Source organism: Oryctolagus cuniculus, chromosome 1 (genome assembly GCF_051225735.1).
Source record: "Oryctolagus cuniculus isolate XC-2025 breed Fujian yellow rabbit chromosome 1, ASM5122573v1, whole genome shotgun sequence".
NCBI classification, from domain to species: domain Eukaryota; kingdom Metazoa; phylum Chordata; class Mammalia; order Lagomorpha; family Leporidae; genus Oryctolagus; species Oryctolagus cuniculus.
In genome coordinates, this window is record NC_142867.1 from 152,452,762 (window position 1) to 152,478,616 (window position 25,855).

Sequence of the window (25,855 nt, forward strand, 5' to 3'; positions counted from 1 at the left end):
TTTTCTTAACCATGTTTCTGTACCCAAGTATATAAAACAACTACATGCCCTTATACATTTTAGTATATATCTAGGCAAATGGGACATTTTCTTACATAGCAAATACTGTAATATTGGGGATGGTGCTATGGCATAGTGGGCTAAGCTGCTGCCTGCAATGCCAGCATCCCATATGGGGGTCAGTTCGAGTCCCGGCTGTTTAACTTCCAATCCAGCTCCCTGCTAACGCACCTGGGAAAGCAGCAGAGGATGTTCCAAGTATTTGGGCCCCTGTTCCCACATGGAAGACCCCGAAGAAGCTCCTGGCTGCTGGCTTCAGCCTGGCCCACCTCAGCCTTTGGGGCCACTTGGGGAGTGAACCAGCAGATGGAAGACCTCTCTCTGTCTCTCCCTCTGTAACTCTGCCTTTCAAATAATAAATTTAAAAAAAAATAATGTTATACCCCAAATGAGTAATCAGCCTTTTTCATTCTATACCCAGTTCATATTTAAATTTCCTAAATTCTTCCAGAATGTCTTTTAGTGATGGTTGATTTTAATACTAAACATCGCATTTAGTTTTATCTTTTAAGATTCTTTGCATACAGTAGAGACCCATTTTGCATTTTACTGGCTTGTTGAAAAGACTAGCCTGGATTGCCTGATTGCTTCTCTGTTTCATGGATTTACTAAGAACTGTAAGTTGCATTCAAATACTTGTTTAGATTCAAGTTGAGCATTGTGACTAGCAGCCATTAGAAGGGATGTTGCCTGCTGGTTCACCATGGTTGGCGAGGTTAAAACAGACCTCAGTGCCAGAGAGCATCACCCTCTGTGGTAGAGCTACATTTTTTTTTCTCTTATTGTGCTTGCTTTGTCGCTGAGCAGTCCCCAGGTCCCCATCAGCTCTTTACCTAAAGCTTTTAATTCCAACTGATAATTCTTGCCAGATCCAGTAATTCCATTAGGATTTATAAAGCAATGATTTTCTACTCGTGTCAGTTGGTCTACGTTGGCATCCTGTGCCGTATGTTCTTTCCTCAACTGGTGCTGTTTGATTACCCTGAAATAGATTTACTATTGAAAAGGTGTATGTTCCAGTTTTCTGTTTAAAGTCAGCAATCTGTTGCATGGACTACATGGCATGGTGGCCATACAATTTGTCATTGAAAGCAGGTCACTTTGAGAAGGAAGGGGAACAGATGTTTAGCCTGGTGCTTAAAATGCCTACATCCTACATCAAAGAACCTGGGTTTGAGGCCCCGCTCTTGATTCCTGACTCCAGCTTCCTGCCAATGCAGACCCTGGGGGCAGCCGTGATGGCTTTAAATAAATCAGTTCCTGCCGCCCATGTAGGAGAACAGGATGGAGTTCCTGGCTCCTGGCTCCTGGCTTTGGCCTGGTGCAAACCTGGTTGCTGCAGTTATTTGGGGAGTTAGCCAGCAGATAAGAGGTCTCTCTCTCTGTTTCTCTGTCTGTCTCTTTCTATCCATCTCTCTCTCTCCTGTTCCTCTACCTTGCACCTCAGTTGGTCTCAAATAACTCAATAAAAGTTTTTTAAAATACAATTGCACTGAAATAGTAAGCATAAACTGATACTCTGCAGGACAAGCAGGAACCTGTGGTCAGCTTAGCTAAATGAAATGTAGGAAGGCTGATTAGCTGGTTTGTTTGCTTCCTTTATTTTCTCCAGAGTGCTCTGTTTACTCCAAGGGAGGCAGATCAGTAGACTCCCTGCCTGTCAGGAGGGGCTGTATATGGCCAGCCTGCCTTAATCCCACTGTGCCAGGAAGCCTTAGTATCAGTGTCCCTCTTTTATACCTCGCTTCAGTAGCAGGCACTTCGCCTTTTCTTTAGCCAGGGGTAAGACCTTTGGCATCCTGACTTCACTGTCTGCTGTCCCATGCGTTTCTCCGGTGTGGTGGCAGCAGATGCTCTGTGAGCCGCAGAGTGCTGGCTAGGACGCAGGTCCCACACTCCCATTATTGAGTCCCGACACTGAATTCCTTTCTGTGTGTTTGAGGTAGCTGTTACCCTGCCCCTTTCTGACTTTAGTTGTGTACATTTCCCTGGAGTATCTTCAGTACTTTCTGGCGCTACTTTCTCAAGCCATTGTTTGTATAATTAAAATAAGACATACTTCATTGATAGTCCAGACCTAATTTCTTATACCCTAAAGTGTTGCCACCTTACAGAAATCTTTGAAGTTAGACCTAGCTTCTCTAAGTGCTGTCTCTACAGATGGTTCTTTGGCTTGGATTTAGGGGACGTCTGGATATCCAATGTCTAAGCAGTGTGAGAATCAGGGCCTGCCGTGCACTCTACTTACAGCATGCAGCATAGCCCTCTTCTCTCCAGAACCCTGCTGCTTGTGAGATTCTGCACAAGCCACTTGCCGAGAACGCTGAGAAAGAGGCCAAGCATGCCTCTCATCATTTATGATGAATTCCTATCTATCCGTCCTTCAGGACCAAACATCAAAGACAGTCACTATGTCATCTCTCGCCAACACTTCATACCTGTCTCTGTTGTATCTGCCACCACGTGTACATAAGTGTCACTCTCGCTACCCTCAGTGTCTGACCATCACAAATGATTGTTCCATCAATAGTAAATGAGTAATTTCTACTGTTTCAGTGGCGGTGATTAGGCTGTTATATGTTTGACTGTTATAGGTGAACTTTGAAGACTCAGAGCTGAAGGTACTTAAGTGTTTTTTATTACCTCTTTTAAAGGTCTGGGATGTGACAAGCTCTGATATCAAAAACAAATAACTGCTGTTTACTGAACACTTACTGTATGTTACATTCTTTGCTCATTTGCATTCATTATTTCTTCTAATTCTCAAAGAACACCCACAGTGGCAAGTATTTCTTATCTCCATCTAATGGAGGAGAAAACTAGATCAGAGAAACATTGAGTACCTTATCTAAGGTCACACAATTAATAAGTGATAGGAGGAGTTGAATCCATATTTGCTTATTATAGAGCCTAAGATTTTAACCAGTGTGAAATACAGCCTCACGGAGGGTGACAGATAGAATGATTGATTGAGTGATAGATGATAGATAATCGACAGTTGTTAGGTAGATACCCAGATGATAGACTAATGAAGATCAGCATTTTACAAGTCACTTACCATGAAAGATATAAATTGTTTATTTAAAAAAATGCTGCCGGCGCCGCGGCTCACTAGGCTAATCCTCCACCTTGCGGCGCCGGCACACCGGGTTCTAGTCCCGGTCGGGGCGCCGGATTCTGTCCCGGTTGCCCCTCTTCCAGTCCAGCTCTCTGCTGTGGCCAGGGAGTACAGTGGAGGATGACCCAAGTCCTTGGGCCCTGTACCCCATGGGAGACCAGGAAAAGCACCTGGCTCCTGGCTCCTGCCATCGGATCAGCGCGGTGCGTCGGCCGCAGTGTGCCGGCCGCAGCGACCATTGGAGGGTGAACCAATGACAAAGGAAGACCTTTCTCTCTGTCTCTCTCTCTCACTGTCCACTCTGCCTGTCAAAAAATAAAAATAAAAAAAAAAGAAAAAAAATGCTGTCACTAGGTAGTTTTATATTTATAAGATTTTATAAGGGAAATTATGTCAAATTTATTGGAAAATCAACTTGTTGGGTTTTGGTTATTATTAAAGAAAACTTAGCCATGTTTACGGGAGTATCTGTTATTCATATTAGCATGGAAGCTATTCTAAGTCACAGATAACTCCGAAATATTATTCCTTTACTTTAGCTTTCAGTCTTTATCTGTACCACACACACTCCACCCAATCGCTTTTTACTGGAACCAGAATTGTGGACATAATAAGATAGTTTGAGTTTCCCTCTTTCTGCTTTGTTTAGCTAACATAATAAGCAATCAGATGGTACAAAGAACAGACAGCAACGGTAGAAATAAGGAGATGGGAAGTTCCAGAAAATGGAAAAACAGTTGGGGATAAGTTTGCAGTTGGCTTTAGTTTGATACATTCTTCCACTTCTATTTAATTTGAGAATAAAATGCATCCTAACATCCTGCAGAGTTTTATAGATTCCTTTATTAACTTTTTTGTTATTGATAGAAGCCCAAGGGCTCTGAATATCTTTACATAAAGAGCACAATAAACAGATGGCTGTAAGTTTGCTGTTTTTTCCCCCGGGGTGGGGTGGGGGGGCTCACCACCTGCTTTCATATGCTGAGACATCAGGTCAGATGAGTTCACTGCCCACAGTACCACAAGCTCCTTGACATTAGCCAGAGAACACAAATTTCAATCACATTGTCACAGAGTGAGGAAACTCACTGCAGGCTTTGACGAAAGACTGCCGGAATCCTAATCTCACTTTCCTGAAGTCCCCTCGGAGGACTTCACTAAAAGTCAGTGTTACTATTTACCTCTAACCTCACGCTAAATCTCTAATGTCAGATCATGACCATGACATGAAAATGCAGACACAGGGGCTGGTTTTGTGGCATAGCTGGTTAAGCCACCACCTGTGACACCGCATCCCCTTTGAGCACCTGGCCATGTCCAGGCTGCTCTACTTCCCGATGCAGCTTTCACTGCCTGGGAAAGCAGTGGAAGATGGCCCAAGTTCTTGGGCCCCTGTCATGTATGTGGGAGGCCTGAATAAAATTCCAGGCTCCCTTGCTTTGGCTTGTCCCAGCCCTGACTGTTGTGGCCATTTAGAGGGCAAACCAGTAGATGGAAAATTCTCCCTCTCTCTTTCTGCTCTCCTTGTAACTCTGGCTTTCAAATAAATAAATAAATATTTTAAACAAGAAAAAGGAGCAGGAGTGATTTCAGAGGTAGGTTGGTACATCATACTGGTTAAGGATAACTCCTTCTTGAGGAGGTGCTGTGCTGAAATGTTGCTGAGTGATGAGTCAAACACTGGAACCCATTAGCTTGCTGGTTTGGCTCTTGCAACCATCCTGACTTTGCTTTGGTGATTTTTTTTTTTTTAACGTTGAAGCCTAATGCAGGCTTTGGAAAGCACACAAGACTATTGCATGGTGAGAATGCTGGATCAAGATCCAGCTGAAGAAGGAGTTCCCTCTGCTGTTCACCACCTCTGGGGCTTTGCCTCAGAAGCCTCACTCAGATTGGGCTGTAAAGAGTAATCTTTAAACTTCCAACTTCTGAAGTCCTTTCATTCCCTTACAGTACACTGCCTTTATCTGAGAAATTATTACTATCCAATGCAGCCAAGTGAAAACTGGGCACCCCTAAATTTACCTGGAAATAGAATGAACAGAGAAATTATCCTCCCCGTGGTTAAGTACTAAAAACTCCATCTTGCTCTTCGAAGAGTGTTGATTTTGAATGTTTGCTCTTTTTAAAGAACAACAGTAATCGCATGGGTGTCTTTTTTTTTTTTTTTCCACTTGAGTGACATGTTTACTTGTATTCTTGTTTTGTTATCTGGCAGACCATATCTCCTAAAACAAGCATACAAAACAAATAAGAAAAGAGCCTGCCTTTGTCTTCCACAGTAAGCCTGGAGGAGTCGAAAAGGTGGTCTTTATTTCCTGCTTTTCAGAATGCTCCAAGCTCTTCGGGGTAAAAAAAATGGGCCTAGATGTGTTTAATTACTCTCTAACCTGCAGTTCAAACCAGGGAAAAGGGCTGGATCTGGCCCATCTGCAGAGGACTAGCCAGCCAAGAGAGACAGGCTTCAATTTGTCAGCCTGCTGTTTGCTCATATTTTATTGAAACCTTTGCATATTCAGTTGTTTGACATCTTTTTTACAGTCATTTCCACAGTCCTTATTCAGGATGATACTGTAGCCTGCTAAAACAAGGGATGCTATCACTATTAGTCTGGGCTTAGCAAACCCATCAGCCAAATTCAGCTCTCTGCTTGATTTTTGTAAGTAAAGCATTCCTGGAGCACAGCCACATGCATTGGTTTATGTATTGTTGACTTGCTTTTGCACCTGGTAGCAGAGTCAGATAGTTGCAATGGAGACCACATGACCCATGAAGCTTAATATTTACTATCTGTTTTTCACACACTCTTTCAAACCCCTTCTCTAGAAGAAGAATGCATAGTGAAAAGCAACTAGAAGTCCTCATTCACCATTTGATGGAACCTGGCTTAAGACTCTACTGTTCTGAATTAACCCAGAGAAGAGTTTTAGAGTACTGAGAGGATGGATGATGGTCTGCATTCCTTCAGCAATCCTCCTGAACTGCTGCTTTTCATAATGAGCTTTCTGCTAGGAAGTGAGCAGCAGAGGGCTCTAGATTATATTCCCTCTAAATATATAATATATATTATATATAATATAATAAATTATATTACCTCTAAATATCATGCAGGAATGTTTAATACTAATGGTGTCGGAAATAACCAGAAATGTCTGTTGAGTTGATTTGGCCCTTGAGAGCAAGAATATGTTTATCATATGAGGAGTCTTCTAAAAGTTCATAGAAAATGAGTATCATGGGAAAACTACAAGTGGGCAGGCAGTTAATTTGTGTGTGTGTGTGTGTGTGTGTGTGTGAAAGTAAATCTTTCTGTTCATGGAGAGTGTAATGGAATTTAACCATGACAGCTGAAGCAAAAGAAAGACTGACAGCCTTTTATAAGAGCCTAAGAGACATGCACCTAACTAGATGACAACCCCACCTCCAGTCACAAGTGAGCCAAGGAACCTTGCTATCCTCAGCTTGCTTTCTGATTCCCTGCCACCAAGCAACCTTAAGACACTGATTGGCCAACTAATGTTCTTGTTTGTTACCACTGTTATCTGTACTGTTTAATGAGCTGAATTTTGATCTCTACCTCGTTCAGGTTAGCATGACCAGCTTCCCAGATCTGATCACCCTTTTGAAAATGAAGGTTCTTTTCCTCTTGAAACAGTGCCCAAGTTTAATGTGACCTGACTATGGTGGACCCACTCGCATCACAGACCAGTTCTGGGAGGGCTCCCAGCTATACTTCCTGGAGCCCCACTTTGTGACCTACCTTGTTTTTACATCGTAGTGTAGTTGTTTGAGCACCTGTATCTTCATCGTCAGAGTATGTATGTCCTTTTTTTTATTCGTTTGTGGTTCACGCTGAGGGGTATGCATAGTGCCTCATTTGATCTCGCTTGTTGCAGGGTTGCAATAACAGCTATAAAATGAATGAGCAATAAAAGAAGAAGGAAATTGTATGCCTTTCCTACTTTCTTCTCATCTCTGTTTTCTGACTGTTCAGATCCATTCTGGATACCCAGTATAACTCATCACCCACCCCCCACCCGGCCCCAGCTTCTTTGCAGTATTCTCCAGTGACCAAGTTCATAATCATCTTTCCCTTCTTACAGCATTCATACTTAGCAGCTCACAATTTGTCACTTAATTATTTCTTAATTGATTCATTTCTGCTATCTTTGTTTCCCAGGTAGTCTGATGTCCTAAGGGCAAAGAATATATTTTAACGTTCCAGCCTCCGCTCTCTCCAACACACGTACTGTGTTAGAGTTTCACATATAATGGATTCTCAATAAACATGTAAAGTAACTAAATTCAGTACTGCCATTGCATTTCAAGATAGGCAGACTAAAGTTAAAACCAGTCTTCTGAAACTTCTTGATTTGTTTTAGAAATGTGTCAGTATTAGTCAATAGCTTTAAAAGTTATTATATAAAAGATGAATAACAAAGTCCAGAAAGCAGATTGTAAAAGATCTCCTTTCTCTCGCTCTCTCCCATTGTAATTTTGTTTGTTTTTAATTACAAGGTCAATTTATTTCTTTGAGCAACTCACTGGAGAATCTTTTGCTGTGTGTGCAGCGCAGGCCCTGGCCCCTGGCCCTGGGTCTGCCTGGTGGACATGCAGTAGCCTGGCCTCTCCCCAGCTGGCACTGGCAGTCTCTTCATGGTACCCTTTGGAACAAGTCTTCCCCATATAATATTCGTATGATACTCTACCAAATGCAGAGATCTGGGTTTACTTTTTAAAATCTGATTTTCTTGATTGGTTTTACCCCTTAGACTTCTCTTTGATCCTATAGAATATTCTGTAGCCTGTAACCCTCCTGCTATCACCAGGTAATCTTTGTTTTAACCTCGAATTTCTTAGTAAGAGCAAATAACGTCCGATGAACGGATACCTGTCATAAATGCTGTAGCTCTTTGCACTCCAATCATACCGTGCCAGGTACTAAAGAGGAAAATGGGAAGTCAATTTGCCCTGAGCCAAATGCACATGTTCAGGAGATGGAAGTGTTTGTGTAATGAGTAATCCGTGCAGCTAACCAACCTAACCAGATTACCACAGGGCTTGTATCTGCAGCAGGATCTGCCAGATGACTGAGGGACGTGGGTGGGTCATGGCATTAAAACCTCCACTTGACTCTCCCTTGGGGTATCAGTTTTGCAGAACTGTTACTTCTCCGTTTTTTAAAAGCATTCACTTTGACATTTTTTTTTCTTACTTTGGATGGTTGTGGACATGCAGCAACCATATAATAACTGTGTGGTTCTGTTTTTCTCCTTAGCTTCCTCTGCTTTTGACAGTGTCAAATACAGTCTCATGGCACAATCTAGCTTTTAATTCCCTGGAGTCTGATCCTCTCACAATGAGGTCTTCTGAATTTTTTTTTAATGAAGTTGACCTAGTTTTTCTAACCTTCTTTTCAATAACTAAAAATGTGAAAACCTACCCAAAATCTTATCTGTGCCATAGTTTCATCTTAATATTGGACTTGAACTGCAGATATTCAGTGCAGCCTGTCCATGGGAAAACCTGCATGTATTGAGCTCCCAGCCCTCAATACATAACCCACAGCAAGCAGGTTGAAGACCCCAAGATGCTGTTTTCATTTATCTTGTTGCATTTAGTAGATTGCACCAAATGTCAGAGATGTCTTTTTCTTTATTTTTTTTTTTCACTTTTTAAAAGATTTATTTATTTATTTGTGAAGCAGAGAGAGAGAGAGAGAGAGAGAAATCTTCCATCCACTGATTCACTCCCTAAATGGCCGCAAAGGCCAGAGACGGACTGATCAGGAGCCAGAAGCTCCCTCCGTGTCTCTCACATGGGTTCATGGGCCCAAGGACTTGGGCCATCTCCTACTGCTTTCCCAGGCCATAGTAGAGAGCTGGATAGGAAGTAAGCAGCTGGAACTAGAACCAGCACTCATATGGGATGCCAGCACTGCAGGCGGCAGAATTACCCACCACACCACAGCACTGGTCCCAGAGATATCTTTTTCTACTTTTCCCACAGACACTCTAATTTTTGGTGTAATTTCTGAGGGCTGTATACCTCTTTTTTAAAAATAAAAATAAACTGTTTTAAAATATTTTAACCCCACCTGTAATATAATATGTTTTACTTGTGAAATCATCTCTTAATTTATTTCATGTTTTCTTCTTTTTCACAAAAACAGTGCTCTCGAATTTTTAATGTCTATGCTATTCTTGGTTTAGATTTCTTTTTTTTTAAAGATTTATTTTATTTATTTGAAAGAGTTACAGAGAGAGGTAGAGATAGAGAAAGAGGTCTTCCATCCACTGGTTCACTCCCCAGATGGCCACAACGGCCAGAGCTGCGCCGATCCGGAGCCAGGAGCCAGGAGCTTCTTCCGGTTCTCCTACGTGGGTGCAGGGGCCCAAGGACTTGGGCCATCTTCTACTGCTTTCCCAGGCCACAGCAGAGAGCTGGATCAGAAGAGGAGCAGCCGAGACTAGAACCGGCACCCATATGGGATGTCGACAGTTCAGGCCAGGGCTTTAACCCGTTGTGCCGCAGTGCCAGCCCTTTGGTTTAGATTTCAATCACCCTTCTGGTCATATATGATGGATTGTATTTTTCTTTTTATTTTAAAAAGACATTTGAGTTCTCACTGCATGTCAAATTGGAGCGTGAACAAAATTCGAGGGTTACCTCAAAACTGTTGCTGACAAACTGTTGTCAGAACTGTGGTGCAGAAGCAGGCATTTGGTCTAGCAGTTGAGACATGAATTAAGATGCCCGTGTCCCATGTCAGAGTACCTGGGTTGGAGTCTTGGCTCTGACTTCTGACACCAGCTTCCTGCAAATGCAGACGCCGTGAGGCAGCAGATGATGACTCAGATGGTTGAGTCCCGGCCACTTACGTGGGAGACCCAGATTGAGTTTGTGGCTCCTGACTTCATCCTGGTCGAACTTTGGCCATTGTGGACATTGTGGTAAAGTAGTAGAGAAGAACGCTTGCTCGTTTGTTCTCTCTCTATCTCTGTGTGTCTGTGTCTATGTCTCTCTGCCTCTCAGATAATTGAAAACATTAGTTAATTAAGAAACAGTTGGGGCTGGTGCCGTGGCTCACTTGGCTAATCCTCCGCCTGTGGCTGCATCCCATATGGGCGCCGGGTTCTAGTCCCGGTTGCTCCTCTTCCAGTCCAGCTCTTTGCTGTGGCCCAGGAAGGCAGTGGAGGATGACCCATGTGCTTGGGCCCTGCACCCGCGTGGGAGACCGGGAAGAAGCACCTGGCTCCTGGCTTCGGATCGGCGCAGCACCGGCTGTAGCGGCCATTTGGGGAGTGAACCAATGGAGGGAAGACCTTTCTCTCTGTCTCTCCCTCACTGTCTATAACTCTACCTGTCAAATAAATAAAAAAATAAAATAAAATAAAAAAACAACTTACCTAAGAGAGAAATACCATATTTGATTTGGGCGTCTTATTTTAATGAAGTTGAAGCTTCTCTCATATATTTTTAATCATTTAAAGTAGAAGACTATACCATACTTCTGATTTTCTTATTTTTTAAAATATTTATTTATTTATTTGAAAGGCAGAGTTACAGAGGGCAGAGGCAGAGAGAGAGAGGTCTTCCATGCACTGATTCACTCCCCAAATGGCCACAAATGCTGGAACTGGGCTTGATCTGAAGCCAGGAGCCAGAAGCTTCTTCTGGGTTCCCCATGTGAGTGAAGAGTCCAAGTACTTAAGCCATCTTCTACTGCTTTCCCAGGCCATAGCAGCAGCCGGCTCTTGAAACGTTGCTCATATGGGATGCCGGCACTGCAGGCGGACACTTTACCCACTACACCACAGCCCTGATTTTCTTATTTCTGTAGCTAGAGTTGATCCTGAAGTTAAATGTATAAGGAGTTTAGCCATTACAAGATATAAACTAATGGGCATGATTTCCAAAGCGGTTCAGTGATGCTGCAAAAGGCTGTTTTGTGGATTATCACTGAGGATTAGAGACCGTTTCGTTTCCAAGCAACAACTGCATCCAGAATATGCACACATTCGTTCCATCCCTGATAGGTCCCTGATATAACCCTTTTCTTCCCACAAGCTGGTAAACTCCTTGCAGGCAGGAATCGGCTTCCATGAGTTCATCTCCTTAGCATCTAGCATAATGTCGTGGTCAACATGTGTTGTTGAGTTCCAAGTAACTGCATTTTGTTCCTCGTGGGCAATGAGTTGTTGAAACATTACTGCATGAGTCTTATTATTGCCTCACTTTTCACTGAAAACCATCAAAAGCTTATTTCTTCCTTTAAAGAGATACTATCAGCAGTTTCTGTTGGTAAGACACCACCTGCTTGGTTGGCACTGGATAAAAGAGAACTCCAAGGCCTGCAAGTTTGAAGCCAACAGGTATAACATTGACATGCGGAATTTATCATTCTGTGGCCAGAGCCTAGAGAAGAGCAGGAAGCACATCTTCTAAATGAAGTTAAACCAATGATACCTTTCCGTTCTGTGTTGGCTTTAAATTTGTCAGAGACATTTCAATTCAGAATTTAGTTATAACTTAGTGCAGATCAGTAGTAGCCCCAAGAGGTAAATATGTAAAGATGGACAGGTAACAGCCTTCCTGTGTTTTTCCTAAAAGGTATAACCTACCTTTCTAACCACTGTGGCATTTACCATTGAGTGGTTGAAATTTGGATCATATGCTGAGCACCTGCTGTGTCCCAGGCCTGAACCTAGGTGCTGGTGACAGGCTGTGGACTAGGGTAGTTGGAGCCCTGACCACTAAGTGCAAGAGCCATAGCCACCTGGCAAACATATAGAAAAAAAATTTTTAGTCAGTTGTCAAATTATCAATTATTAAATGTCTCAGTGCAATGGAAAGTCATTAAATCTCCATGAAGAGACTGGAGTAAGGGGAGCTTTGGTGGCTAAGCATCCCAGTTTTTAACACACTCTCAGAGATGGCTTGTTTCCTGGACACTTTAAGTCCCATGTATACCATGGGAGCTTTCTCTCCCTGACGTCAGGAGCGAGCTGCTGCCAGCCACTCATTACACATACATTGCCTTGGAAATGTACCTGTGCTCGTCACCATAGCAACACCCTGAGAATGACCTCAGCAGCCACTCCGAATCATTCCTACAAAACAAATTATGGCTATAATTAACTCCTTGAATTTACTCTGTGATATAAATTTGTTCAGGCCTTGGTGTTTCTTCTCAAAAGGTTAAATGAATGGAATAATCCAACCTGAGCCCATCCCTCATCGTCCACCCAAGTTGTCCTCAGAATATGAAATGTACTTTCCACGGAAGCATCAAGAAATGACAATGCCCAAGTCTTACCATGGAGACCTCCGCCTCTAAGGCAGTGGAATGGCTGGCTGCCCTCAGCAGGTCTGAAGTACAGCAAGTGCTGTGATGGGACTCTCTTGGCTAAGTCCTGTGGGCCCCAGCGTGAGGGGAACACGTGGGGCCAGGGACTCTGCAGGCAGGAGCTGTCCACACCAGCCCCTCCTTAGCAGCGAAAAGTGCTTCACAGATTGTCTACAACCATCCAGTCTTCCTCTCAAAGGAAATATTTTTCATGCTCTGTATCTTTGGGCAGTGGCATTCAGTGTGTCCCTTCTTTTGGGGTGTTTCAGGTTTCTTTTAGTTCTCGAGGTGTGTTGGAACTGGCAGAGCTGGATAGAGTTCCTTTCAGCCCATTTCTTTTGTTAAACTAAATTGAAGTTTTTTTTTACACCGAGTAAAGTGAGCCTTTCTCTGCCATCCAACTGAGACAAAAGCGAAAAGCACGTCAAATTGCAAATGCCAGTTACTTTTAAGTTAGTTAGAAATGTGTGGAACACTGGGGCCGGCACTCCAGCATAGTGGATAAAGCTGCCGTCCACAGTACCAGCATTTCATGTGGGCACTGGTTCAAGTGCCAGCTGCTCCACTTCTTATCCAGCTCCCTGCTAATGGGCCTGGGAAAGCAGTGAAAGATGGCTCAAGTATTTGGGCCCCTGCACTAATGTGGGAGACCCAGAAGAATCTCCTGGATCCTGGCTTCAGTCTGGGCTAGCACTGGCCACTGTGGCCATTTGGCGAGTGAACTAGTAGATGGAGGATTTCTCTCTCTCTCTCTCTGTCTCTGCCTGCCTTTCAAATAAATGCAATAAATCTCTTTAAAAAAAAGATGATTTTTTTTTGAAAGAAAGAAATATATGGAACATCCCTAGTGGCCATTTCTTTGCCATGCGATGTGTTGGTACCTGCACCATGAACACATAGAGGGGAGCCAGGCAGGGTGTTAGCAGTCAAAGTTTGTTGGTGTTCTGCTGTTATTTTCTGAACTCTACCGTTGTTGACAAGGAGTGAAAGCAAGACAAGGGGAAGAAAATGTGTTTAAGTATGAGTGTTAGAAATATTCTGCTTGGCCGGCGCTGCGGCTCAACAGGCTAATCCTCTGCCTGCAGCGCAAGCACCCCGGGTTCTGGTCCCAGTCGGGGTGCCGGATTCTGTCGCTGTTGCTCCTCTTCCAGTCCAGCTGGAGTGCAGTGAAGGATGGCCCAAGTGCTTGGCCCCTGCATCGGCATGGGAGACCAGGAGGAAGCACCTGGCTCCTTGGCTTCGGATCAGCGCGGTACACCGGCCGCAGCGGCCATTGAGGGGTAAACCAACAGCAAAAAGGAAGACCTTTCTCTCTGTCTCTCTCTCTCACTGTCCACTCTGCCTGTCAAAAAAAAGAAAAAAAAAAAGAAATATTCTGCTAACATCTCAGTAGTCCTCTGCATTCACAGAGTGGATCGCTGATCCTTTTATCAGGGCACGCCTCTAAGCAGTTTTATAGTTGTATACCCTGATTCCCTCTTACCCGAGTGTGGCTTTCAAGGGGCTAAGTCCATCGTTCTAAATTGGAGAGAAACCATCCAAGTTACCTCTACACAATGTGACAGGTGATTTCCCAGTTCATGTGCTGGCTGTTTAGAGTCTCCTGGGTAAACACACATCTGTGTTTGAAAATAGACTGGCAACAAGTAATTTGTTTGGTTCCTCTTCAGGAAACAGCCAGAATCTCCCCGTCCTTTGCATCTAAGCATTAGCAACCTTCTGTGTTGACCTCTGTGTGTGTCATGACGTGAACAGAAATGGTTCATTGAGCACCATGTTTCTAAGCAAGCTCACTGGGGCAAATATAAAGTTCTTTGATTCTTCTGAAATAAATGCTTAGATATAGTAGATAAATAAAAGGTGATTTTGTAGATTTCCTAATGTATGTTTATTTCAAGTTTTTCAAATTAAGGAGCTGATTTATCAGGAAACTCCATCCATAGGCTAGCTAGTTGATTTTGTAGATGTGATATGATGAGACTCAACAATTGCTTGTTAACCCTATCAGACAACTCCCAAGACCTTGCCGGGATATTGACTAACCTTTTGGGTCCAGTCCATTTTTGCATTTCTTTCCTGCCTGTCTCATCCAAATGCTCACAGCCTCCATCTCATCATTTTCTAAAGGCACAAGGTTGGTTCCTATTGGTCAGGAGACAGCTAATTGCTAGCTAGAGAATCGTTGATGTGTCTACAGTAAGGCCTCTAGAATATGAATTCCTTGCTTTGCAATGGGAGTTTCTATGTTGGTACTTTTTTGTCTCAAAGAATTAAAACTCCTCAAAAGAGGCAATAACTTTTTTCTTTGATAAAGTCAGACTTAGTACTGTAATATGATCCCATAAATTTTACAGGTTTGATATAATATTGCTTTTCAACACTCAATTTCATATAAAAACACCAATAAGAATGGCATTTAAAATAATGCTGAAACTAAACGTTCACATCAGCATCCATCTATACAATAAATGTTAAATATTACTTGCCTGGTACTCTTTTAGAAACTGAAGTATCAGTAGAGATGGATAAGATAAAGTGTGTACCCTAGGTAGATCATACCAATTAAGAATTTGTGTTTTCTGCTGTTATAACATGCTGTGCACCAAACATTCCCTATTATGTGTCTCAGAATTTACTGCTTCTTGTTTGTGAGCATGAAGGAATCAAAAGTTTAACCACCCCTCTAGTTCTGTTAATGATTCCATCTTTTCTTTATATTTTATTCATAAGTTAAAGTATTTAACTTTGTAGTTGTGTTTTCAAACCATGTCTCTGCTCCATTCTCTTCTAGGGCAAAGCAGCATGGTTACTCATTGAAATCATGAAGATGCTGCTTAGAGCAGTCATTTTCATCCGGTTGTCATCACTTCTGCAAAATTGTATCATTCTCAACACTACCAATCTTTTTTATACTTTAAGAGAATCACAAGTGAATGGAATAAAAGTTTAGAAATGACAAAATTATACTGATGAAAAACACATGTGTGATTGTCCAGTGTTAGGGTTGTCAGAGGCAGCACGAGACTGAATGTTTATGGTTATAGAACCATTCAATATCATGATTGTGGAGGTGATTAAATCTCCCTGTTTTAAAATGTTATAGCACTATGTACCTCCCCAATTATGCATACATGTATACACACATACATTGAAAATATGTATATATACATATTTGTGTATATACACATATGTACAAGTATATGCATATAGTATACATTTATGTGTGTGTGTATATATATATATGTAACAGTGGATGAAATACAAATAAGGTCTGTATTTGACAAATAGTATTGTCTCAATGTCAGTTTCTTGGTTTTAATATTGATGTTCTATAGTTATATTAGATGTTATAAATAGGGGAAGATAGTTTGAAGGGTGCCAGAGAATTCTATCTAATAGTTTTACAACTTCCTGTGAGTCTAAAGCTATTTAAAAGTAAGTTTTATCTTAAGGAATGGAAGAGTATCATATAAACAGATACATTCAAAGTTGAGATGTGATGACTCTACACATTGATGCTTTTATCTTAGCTGTTATTAGTGTAATAGCTAGAAATTCTGTGACTTCACATTAATCACAAATGACCCAGGCTTTGGACAGAATTCAGATTATGGCATCCTGCTGTCTCTCCTAGGGGAGTAAGAAAATTCATTCCAGGAAAAGTACTGATTTTTTTTTTAACAAAACAAAGCAAACAAGAAAAACATCCTGGCCTTATGTGCAACTCTGTTATTTATTTATCCCAATCAAATCTGTATAAATGATTCTAAAACTATTTGTTTTGAACTCCTGCTTTACCAACCAGGCCTGCAGCAACAACAGCAAAGAATAGAGGATAGGACACTAATGTGAATTTCTCTCTTCCCCCCATCTCTTTGCTTTTTGTATGGTCTTTAATTGATGTGAGATAAGAAATGAGAAATATGGAAAGTTGGAAATCCGTAGGTAGACTACCTTCCTCTGAGTATTCGAACATTGACTTTATTTCTGCCAAACTACTCTTCTGTTTTCTGATCCTTCCGTGTCCACAGATGTGTGATGGTGTCACTAACGTTCTCATTGTGTCTCCTCCTCTAGCTATCTAAATGACTTGGACCGCGTAGCCGACCCTGCCTACCTGCCTACGCAACAAGATGTGCTTAGAGTTCGAGTCCCCACCACAGGGATCATCGAATACCCCTTTGACTTACAGAGTGTCATTTTCAGGTAGTAACTGGGTCCCTAAAACCTGCTTCTCAGCTTTTAAGCCTTGAGTACCTTTATAGAACCCAATGAGTATTGAGATCATGTGTAGACTTTACAACAATGTAGCCTCTGTGAAGTATTGCAATTAGATACACAAATGCCATGTTCCTGAAAGAGGAAGGAAAAGAGAGATGCACTGGCAAGTCTCTGATTTCAATTTAGGTCATCAGGAAATTAATTAACAAAACCTTAGTTTGCCAGTGATTGATCACAGTTACTCAAATATTAGTCCTAATTCTAACTGTTTTGGAAGTACTTTATGAGGAAAATAGGTATAAATTGGGAATTATTTAAGATATGACTGATCTTATAACCCTATCAATAATATGAATTATCTGTTATTGTGAGCTTTCATGTCAGTGTTTTCTGAAAACCATGCAGAATTTTTCAGTTGCAATAAAAAATAATTTGCTTGAAAAAAATTCAGAGATACTTTAAAAATGTGCTAATTAATCTAGTCTAAATTTATGTAGCAAAATAGATTGAATATATATTTCCTCTTGTTCCTGGTCTGTCTAGTAGTATTTCACAAGAAGTTCCTTATTTTTCTGTCTAGATGAGAAGTAAACAATATTTCTGTGCTTTCATTTAATCTCTATTACACAATCACCCAGTTGTATTTTTGGTTAGAACACTGACCATGTGGTGCTTTGAGAAATGAAGCCATGTGAATATATATCTATCTCTGAGCGTAGGGAGTGGAATTCCTCGAGAGGGCCCGTCCCATTGAAGAGGAATGCTTCCCATGTCAGCTTATGAAACTGGGGTTATGTAACTGTCAGTCTGCCACGTGGCTGTGATTAGCAGGCCTTACATCATGCCTTGCCATAGCACTGTATGTTACTCCAATAGTCTCTGTACCTGTGATTGAATCTGACGGCCTTGCACCCCTTTAAGTGACATAGCCATAAAGTGGGTGCATTTTAGAAGTCTTGCTGACCCTCAGTTTAAGATCTTACAAAATGATCACACTGGACAGTTTGCAGGATTCCTTGTACCACCAGCATTCTGTATTAAGTTTATAACATTTAGAGATGTTTAGTTTGAGACAAAAATTTCTTTCCCCTTATAATCATATCACCATATATTTTCAGAAAACATAGAGCATTTCCTGGAGCGTTTCGTTCTCCTCATTTCTTGGCAATTAGTGAGTTCTGAAATCAGACACTGTTACATCTTATTTTTTCCATATTTTGTGCAGTAGCTTTTAAAGAACATCTTTTTGCCACTGCAGTGAAAATAATGACTTGGAAGTATAATTTCCTGCCACCATCAACAGCCTTGTGTGGGGCCTAGTGTGGCAGGATTTCATGGAATGAAAATTTCATGTAAACAAGTGGCATGTTATTCACACAGTGCCATTAGGGAAAACCTAGAATTTTAATATTTTTAGGGCTTAAGAATTCCAGCTTTGATGTCCATAGTTCATAGAGCTCCCTGAGTCCATTGTTTTGCCCCTCAAATGTCTCATCTGCGTCAGGAAGTCTTTTAGAAACAGTCACTGGAAGTCCTTGCATCCCTGGTTTGGATTCAGTGCTAGGAGGTAGAAAAATACCAGGAGGAGCTGCAGTTTTCAACTAATGCTTAAAGAGCCCAGCTCTAAAGCTTTTGTGCCTCAACCTCTCACTCGCTTTTGCTCTTCTGAAGAATGTGTACGCTTCAGTCAAAATATGGATTCAACAGTTTGGAGAAGCCTTGGTTCAGTGCCAAGCACTGCCAGATATTTTCATAGATTCATTGTTACTCAGATTCATTGATGTCCGTGTTGGTCGCTGAACAAACTCTTGAAAATAGTTCAGATGACAGCACTGGAGTGGTACCTTGTCAGATCTAGATGTTTTATACACCGCTTCATCTGCAGCAGGTTAGCCAGTTGGGTTGTGAACGTCTTAATTACCCCATGTTACTTGACACAGCAGACCTGTCCCAGATCGTCACCAGTATTGGGAGGAGGGTGTAGCCCCAGATGCTCACCCTGCTGGGGAAGGATCACTGCGGTTCTGTGTGCATTTAGCTAAAGCAGCAGCTACCCATCCTCAGAAAACACTTGTCCTGATTGTGTAGGGAAAGAATCTGATACTTGCCAGCAAGGTTTAACACAAATAACACTCATCTGTTTCTGACTCTCCCCAGTGTCTCTTTAACAAAAAATATCATTTACTTGGCATAGATAAGGATTTTCTTTAACTTTCTAATAACCACATTGATTTATTACCCAGAATGTTTTGCCTATGAATGTTGGATAACAAAATTAATAGATAGTCTATAAATATTATTTGGCTTGAAATTAGAGGACTGTTGTCTTTCAAGATAATGTTTTTCCTAAGTTTATAAGTAGTGCTATCTATACGTTGTTTCTAGGTTTCTCTATGTGCTACTAATACAAGTGTTGTTAACCTTGCAGAATGGTCGATGTAGGGGGTCAAAGGTCAGAGAGAAGAAAATGGATACACTGCTTTGAAAACGTCACCTCTATCATGTTTCTAGTAGCGCTTAGTGAATATGATCAAGTTCTCGTGGAGTCAGACAATGAGGTAAGTGCTCTTTGGCCAGGCCATGGATTATCATTTTTATTATCTCAAACAAATAAATGATAGGAAGTAGCATGTGGGGAATACTGTGTTTTGATTACATTGCCTTGTCAACAACTAATTTTAGGATATTTTTACAATATCATAAAAACAACTCTGTGTAACCAAGTGATAACACCCACAGTGGGGTCAGATGCAGGAGCAGGTCTGCGTGTCCAGTTATGGTTAACTCCCGTGTGATGCTTCTAACATTATGCTCAAGTTCTGAAAATGAAAAAAAACCATATGGCCATCCCGAGGCTAATCATCACAGATCATTTTTATAGCCTTCTTCCTCCAGGATGGACTTGGAGTGTTGCAGTGAGTCACCCTCTTTCTGTTTTCGTTTTGTTTAAATCATTGTTTGTGGGATGGGTGGGTCCCGGAGAGTGCTCAAAACCTCTCATGGCAACCGGGAGTGACTGCAGCTGGGCTGCAGACGCCCTCGGTGCGGAGCCAGGGCGCGTCCTGGTTGGATGGCCTCCGTGTGCTCAGAGAACCCCATAGGCCGCTGTGTAACGTTGTCTCGGGTAAGCGGCGAGTGACTGGAGAGGCGTCCTTAGTCTGCCTTTCTGGGGCACTGATTCACTATTGTGATCTCCTCCCCGTGACAGGGAAACTTAACAGGTGTAAACACGGATTTTGAAAGTGGTAAAGGCTTGATGAGTCATGGCTGATTGTGGAGGATAATGAAGGGGTGTAGGAAGCAGTGTCTGTGTGTGCGCGCACGCCTGTGCGTGAGCCCACGGGGGGGGGGGGGGGGACTAAAGAGGACGCTGCTGGTAGATGCACCTGTCAGAGCCCGAGACTGCGCACTGGTAAGCCGATAGTAACTAATGAGTACCCTCCTGCTTCAGTAGAAAATAGAGGAGGCGGCGCTGTATCCCCAGTACCTGATTGAAATAAGAGCTGGCGTATTAAAATACTCTGATACTGTAAGAATTCTTGGCTTCTTAGTCCCTTTTAAATATTTTTATTTTTATGTAGATCATTTTAGGTAATGCCATGTTTATGAAAGATGTATTTTGGTTACCCAATTTCGTTATGTACCAAAAAAAAAAAAAAAAAGAAAACTCAAAACTTGATATAAAGCCTGCGGTCAAGTTCTAAGTTAGGAAACTAAAGTTTAAAATGAGAAATTAATATTTTATCTGAAAATCTTATTTATCACCATCATATATGACTATAACCTGGTTAGCATAACTCAATTAAAATCAATTAAAAAATCAATCAATTAAAAATATAATTGATCATCACACACAGTAATACAACACTTTGTATTACGGCTTTGCATAATTATTTTGTTGCTGTTATTTTAATTGTAAATATTTATGGGATACAGTATACTAATTCCATACATATATACAACTTGTAATGATCAGATCAGGTTAGTTGGTATTTCCATCTCTTTAAACTATTTTTTAAGTTCTCTGAGAAACCCTTAATGATTGTACATATTTATAGGATAAAGCATGGTATTTCAATAAATGTACATGATATGAACTGAACAAATCAGGGTAATTAACATTTCCACCTCTTTAATTATTCATAAAATAAATGATTGATGATTGTGGACTATATTCACTCCACCGTGCTGTGGGACACTAGAACTTCCTACTTCTGTTTAACTGTGTTGGTTCCTGTTGTCCAGACACTAGCAATCGCTGTCCTAAGTTGAGAAATACTTTTTCTTAGCTTTTGCAGAAGAGAAAGAACTTGTGGTATTTGTCTTTCTGCATCTGACTTACTTCACAATGTCCTCTATTCCCATCCATTTTGTTGCAAATAATACGATTCTTTCTTATCTGTAGGTCTTAATGTTTCCAGTGAAATAATATCCAGTCCTCTATAGCATTTCCTTTGTGTGTAGGATTGATGAAGCTTCATGAACCAGTATCTCATGTCCTAGCTGAGAATTATCTGTTCATACATTTCAGAATCTTCCCAGGCTTGCAAATGTGTGAGCTTCTTTTTAGCAATGTGGCTTATTTCTCAGACAGTTTCCCCTATAGCTGTAAAGCAGAGTGACTAAAAGCATACTAAAATATGGCTACCAGGTGTCAAAATATCTTAGGCCACTGCTAACAGACTGTTAGCTATAATAATATCACTATATAATTACTTCACCTGTGTTATCCACAGCCATCACTGTTGGTAATTAGGAAATACTGTCCAAAATATGGGATGCATATGTGTGTGTGTGTGTGTGTGTGTGTGTGTGTATTGTCTCTGGGAGACAGAGAGAACTCCATCTACTCATTTTTTTCCCCAAATGTCTGCAACAACCAGGCCAAGATTGGGAGCCAGAAACTCAGTACAGGTTTCCCATGTAGGTAGTAGTGGGTAGCAGGAAGTCAAATACTTGAGCCATCCCTGCTGCCTCCCAGGCACTGCATTAGCTGGAGACTGGAGTCGAGAGCTAGAACTTGCCATTGTACTCCAGTGATTAAGCCATCTTTATCAATATCTTAACCATTAGGCTAAACAGCTGCCCCCAGATATTTTTTAATGCTGACATATAGTTACATGGTCTTTTTTGTATATCTTTATCAATATCTGTGCCTGTTTGTTGCTACATAATCACCGAATATAGTACTTTGCACATAGTGCATAATTTGAAGCAGAGATATTACAGCATTTCTGATTTCTTTGAATATTGGATCAAAGCAAACAATATTTGGAGGGATTACCTACTGTGTGGAACCAAGGTATCTAAACTGATAAAAAAAAATAGCTTTCCCCTAAAGGATCTTATAAAAGATACATGCTTTTTGACAGAATAAGGCCTATGGGGGAAAGAAAGCCTTTGTTTTGTAGGTCATCATTTAGTTTGCTACCTAGTAAAATAAAATTTACATTTATCAGCAACATAGAAGACATAATTACATGCAATGAGATTGAATGCATTATATCTCTAAATGTATGTTGTCACTTAGTGCTAATCAACTTACCACTTTACAGTGAGCAATATAGAAAATGAAGTATATTTCATAGGTAAGTCCTCAGACAGTTCTAGCATGTAAATCCTGTTCTTCAGTTGTCTAGACATTATAGATCATTTATTCTATTTTCACTTGACATTGTTAGTACAGATCCTATGTTTATATAAAGGTTTATTAATTACAATAAAATGACATTGTTGTGATTATCAGATTTCAAAATTAAAATTTTCTTAGTAAGTTACCATACAATGTACGATACTAAGTGTGCCTAAAAGTATTTTCCCAGTCCCTTTGATTCCTACCATGATACATTATGCTACTTTGACTAATTACAGGCTAAAATTAAAAAACAATCTGTTTTTCATTAGGACTCCCTTATCACTTGTGCATACTTTAGAAGCTGATGTTGCAGTTCTGAGAGATAAAAATCAAATTATGTGACATTTTCTCAGATCTCCAGTTCAAGTCTGATGGTAGCATTGGAGCAGCTTCCTACTTTCTTCCCCTGTGTTGGCAATATCTGTCAATCACTGTTGCTAGTTAGAAAACACTGTCAAAAATGGGTGTGGCAGAAGGCATTTGGCTGCGTGGTTCAGATGTAGTGTAAGATGCATGGGCCCACTTCAAAGTGCTTGGCTCTGGCTCTTGAAGCTGACGTCCTGCTAATGTCAGGCATCTGGGGAGTGAACCAGCAGATCAGATAGCTTTCCTTCTCTTCCACAACTCCGCCCCTCCCCTACCTCTCTGCCTCTCAGATAAATAAATAAATAAGTTTAAATTTTTTTTTTAATATCGGGATGTAGTCACATGATCCTTTTTTGGTCAGTTTTACTGATATCTGAAAATGTCATTGCCTCTCCCAACTTTTTAAATCACTGAGGAAAAATAAACTATATAGAGTTCTAGTTTTGCTAAATTTTCTGATTCTGGTGAGACAAAACTGAAATAAATTCCTGAAACATTTTGTTCCTGGTTTTGAAATCTGATGTTCCTAACTGTAATCCAAAGCAGACTTTGCTGTGCCTCCATGCATATACATTTGTGAGAAGAGCCTAGGGATGGATTCTGGCAGCCTCCTTTCTGTCCCGGGAACTGTAGGAAATGCATTGCAGACCACAGCAACAGCAGCTGAGAGACTGTTTGAGATCATTGCTTTTGCTTTTAATATTTATAAAACTCTACTTATTAATCTTCATCGTTTTACCTCATTCTGCTTTTGTCTAGATCCTCAGCCTTACTATTTTGGGGGGAATGAATTTCTTTTATTTTTTTTTTTCTTCTCCAAAGAAGGAAATACATTATCCAGTAGTGAGCCGGAACTATCTGACTTTGTAGAGCTGGGTTTGCTAGTGTTTCCTCTGCTGTCTGTTTTCTCCCTGTGGGGACACTGCAGCAGCCCAGCCAGCTATTCTGCGGTCCCTTCACCTACCCCTAGAAGCCCAGAGCACACAGTAAGACATCCATGTAACACAGGTACTCCAAGCACTCTCCCTTAGTCTTTATTTTTCTTGTCTCTTTCAAGAACGTTTGAGCACTGATACAAAAACACATTCTCAGGCAGTTTGAGGGTCTGTATTACTACACCAGGCTCTTTATAGAATCTCTAAGTCTGAACCTTTTTTTTTTCTTCCCCTTATATAAATATGAATTTTGAATGTATTAATCCTCTTGTAGTGGCCAAGATGTAGATGAATTATGATACCTGTTTTATTAAAATAACAAGGTAGTCCCCCAACCACCACCTGCCTTTCTTTCACCGAGGTAGGTAAAGTAAAAGGAGAGAGACGGAAGAGAAGACATTTGTAATTCCTTAGCACATTCTACCTGTTCAAAACTTGCTAAATTCATGACTCATTAAATCTAACAGTTTACTTCTCTGTGTTGGGGTGTGCTTGAGGTTTGCTGGTGAGTGTTTCAGCCATGAGGGTAAGAAAATGGAGAGACTAAAGTCCATGTCCAAGTCTTCTAAGGCCAGATCCTGTCCTTCTAGAACTGCTTTCTTTCCCCTCCCTCACAATGTCTTCTGGAAGCAAACTCAGAATAAAAGCAGGAGCAGCTGTCAGGAGCAGGAGCATGGGAACGGAGTGGAAGCCCTGCCTTCCAGAAGGAACTGAAATGCCTCTGCTCTGCCCACCTCTCCGTGTCCCAGAAGATAAAGTGCACTAACCAGTCGGAGATCCTTTGCTGGTGGGGCAGAGATTCTGTTGTAGCCTATTTGATTCTGAACCATCTTAAAAACAAATCATATAAAATATGCATTTCTTTTGAATACTTCTCTACTAGATTTTAAAATAAAGCCATATTGAAGTTATTCAATTGCAACCGAAGTCTGCACATTTTCTTTAGACGTGTGAAACATGTATTTTATTCTGCTTTAGAAACTCAGAGCAAGCTTCTGGGAGTTTGCTTCAGATAGCCTTCAGCCTAGGGAGTGAGAGGTACAGACTGAAGATTAAGGAGAAAACATTCAAACTCCAAATGTGAGATCTAAAGGAAACTTGTATCAGCTCTAATCAAATGTTGCCCTTGGTACACTTGGCTTCGATTCATGACCTGGATTAACAAGGACGTTCCTGAAAGACACTCAACTTTTATATTTAACTTCCCACTTCCCCACTGCTCTGTTAGTTCCCAGCTGCTTGTCCCTTTTTGATCCTCCTCCTCCCGTTCCTTGCGTTCCCTGGCTTTTCTGTCTCCTCTTCACTTTATCTTCCCCTTCGCTGTTCTTGCTTCTCTTGTGTTGGAGGGGAGTTTTGTGACCATTTATGAGTTCGAACCAGAAATCAGAACCTCATGCTGATCAGGAGAGGGAAACGCACATATGGGCATTTTGAGTATAAATGTAAATTTGAAATAAAAAAAATCTGTACTCATTCCAGTATAATCTATGTAATAAGGTTTTTTTATTTTTTTTTTATTTTTTTAAATATTTATTTTATTTATTTAAAAGACAGAGTTAGAAAGGTCTTCCATCCACTAGTTCACTCCCCAGATGGCTGCAGTGGCTAGAGCTGAGCTGATTTGAAGCCAGGAGCTTCTTCCTGGTCTACCACATGGGTGCAGGGGCCCAAGCACTCAGGCCATCTTGCACTACGTTCCCAGGTGCACTATCAGGGAGCTGGATCAGAAGCCACACTGCAGGGACTCCTATTGGTGTTTACATGGAACGCCAGTGCTGCAGTCCAAGGCTTTAACCCACTGTGCCACAACACTGGCCCCAGGGAGTTTTTTTTAAAAAAGATAAATTATGTTATATGAAAAAAAGCAGATTGTGGAATAGTATAATTAGCTTCATCTGATATCTGTAACCACAACTAATTAATTACATATATACAGTTATTATAGAATAGTTTATTCACCCCCTCCTTCACCCAGAAACTAATTTGGAAGGTTTTAAGACCAAAGTATACACAGTGATTGTCATTGTTGCTGGGTGTTAGTATTACAAATAATAAGTGAAACAATAGGGCTTTTTTAAAAAAATAAAAAGGTAAAATAATGTAAGACTTCAAATTGAGAATTTTAGCTCTGCCATTTACCAACTATGACCCTTGTTTTCTTTGAGTTATCT

The 25,855-nt window shown here is 41.0% G+C and overlaps 1 protein-coding gene across 3 annotated transcripts in view; it reads left to right on the forward strand.

The window, feature by feature from the left end:
• LOC100340719 (guanine nucleotide-binding protein G(q) subunit alpha) overlaps positions 1-25,855 on the forward strand; it is a 315,175-nt gene that overhangs the window by 223,692 nt on the left and 65,628 nt on the right. For all 3 annotated transcript variants that reach the window (XM_051858885.3, XM_089336556.1, XM_089336562.1), the window contains 2 exons: positions 16,605-16,733; positions 19,177-19,306. In XM_051858885.3, coding sequence (XP_051714845.1) covers positions 16,605-16,733; positions 19,177-19,306 — 259 coding nt within the window. The remainder of the gene's footprint in view (positions 1-16,604; positions 16,734-19,176; positions 19,307-25,855) is intronic.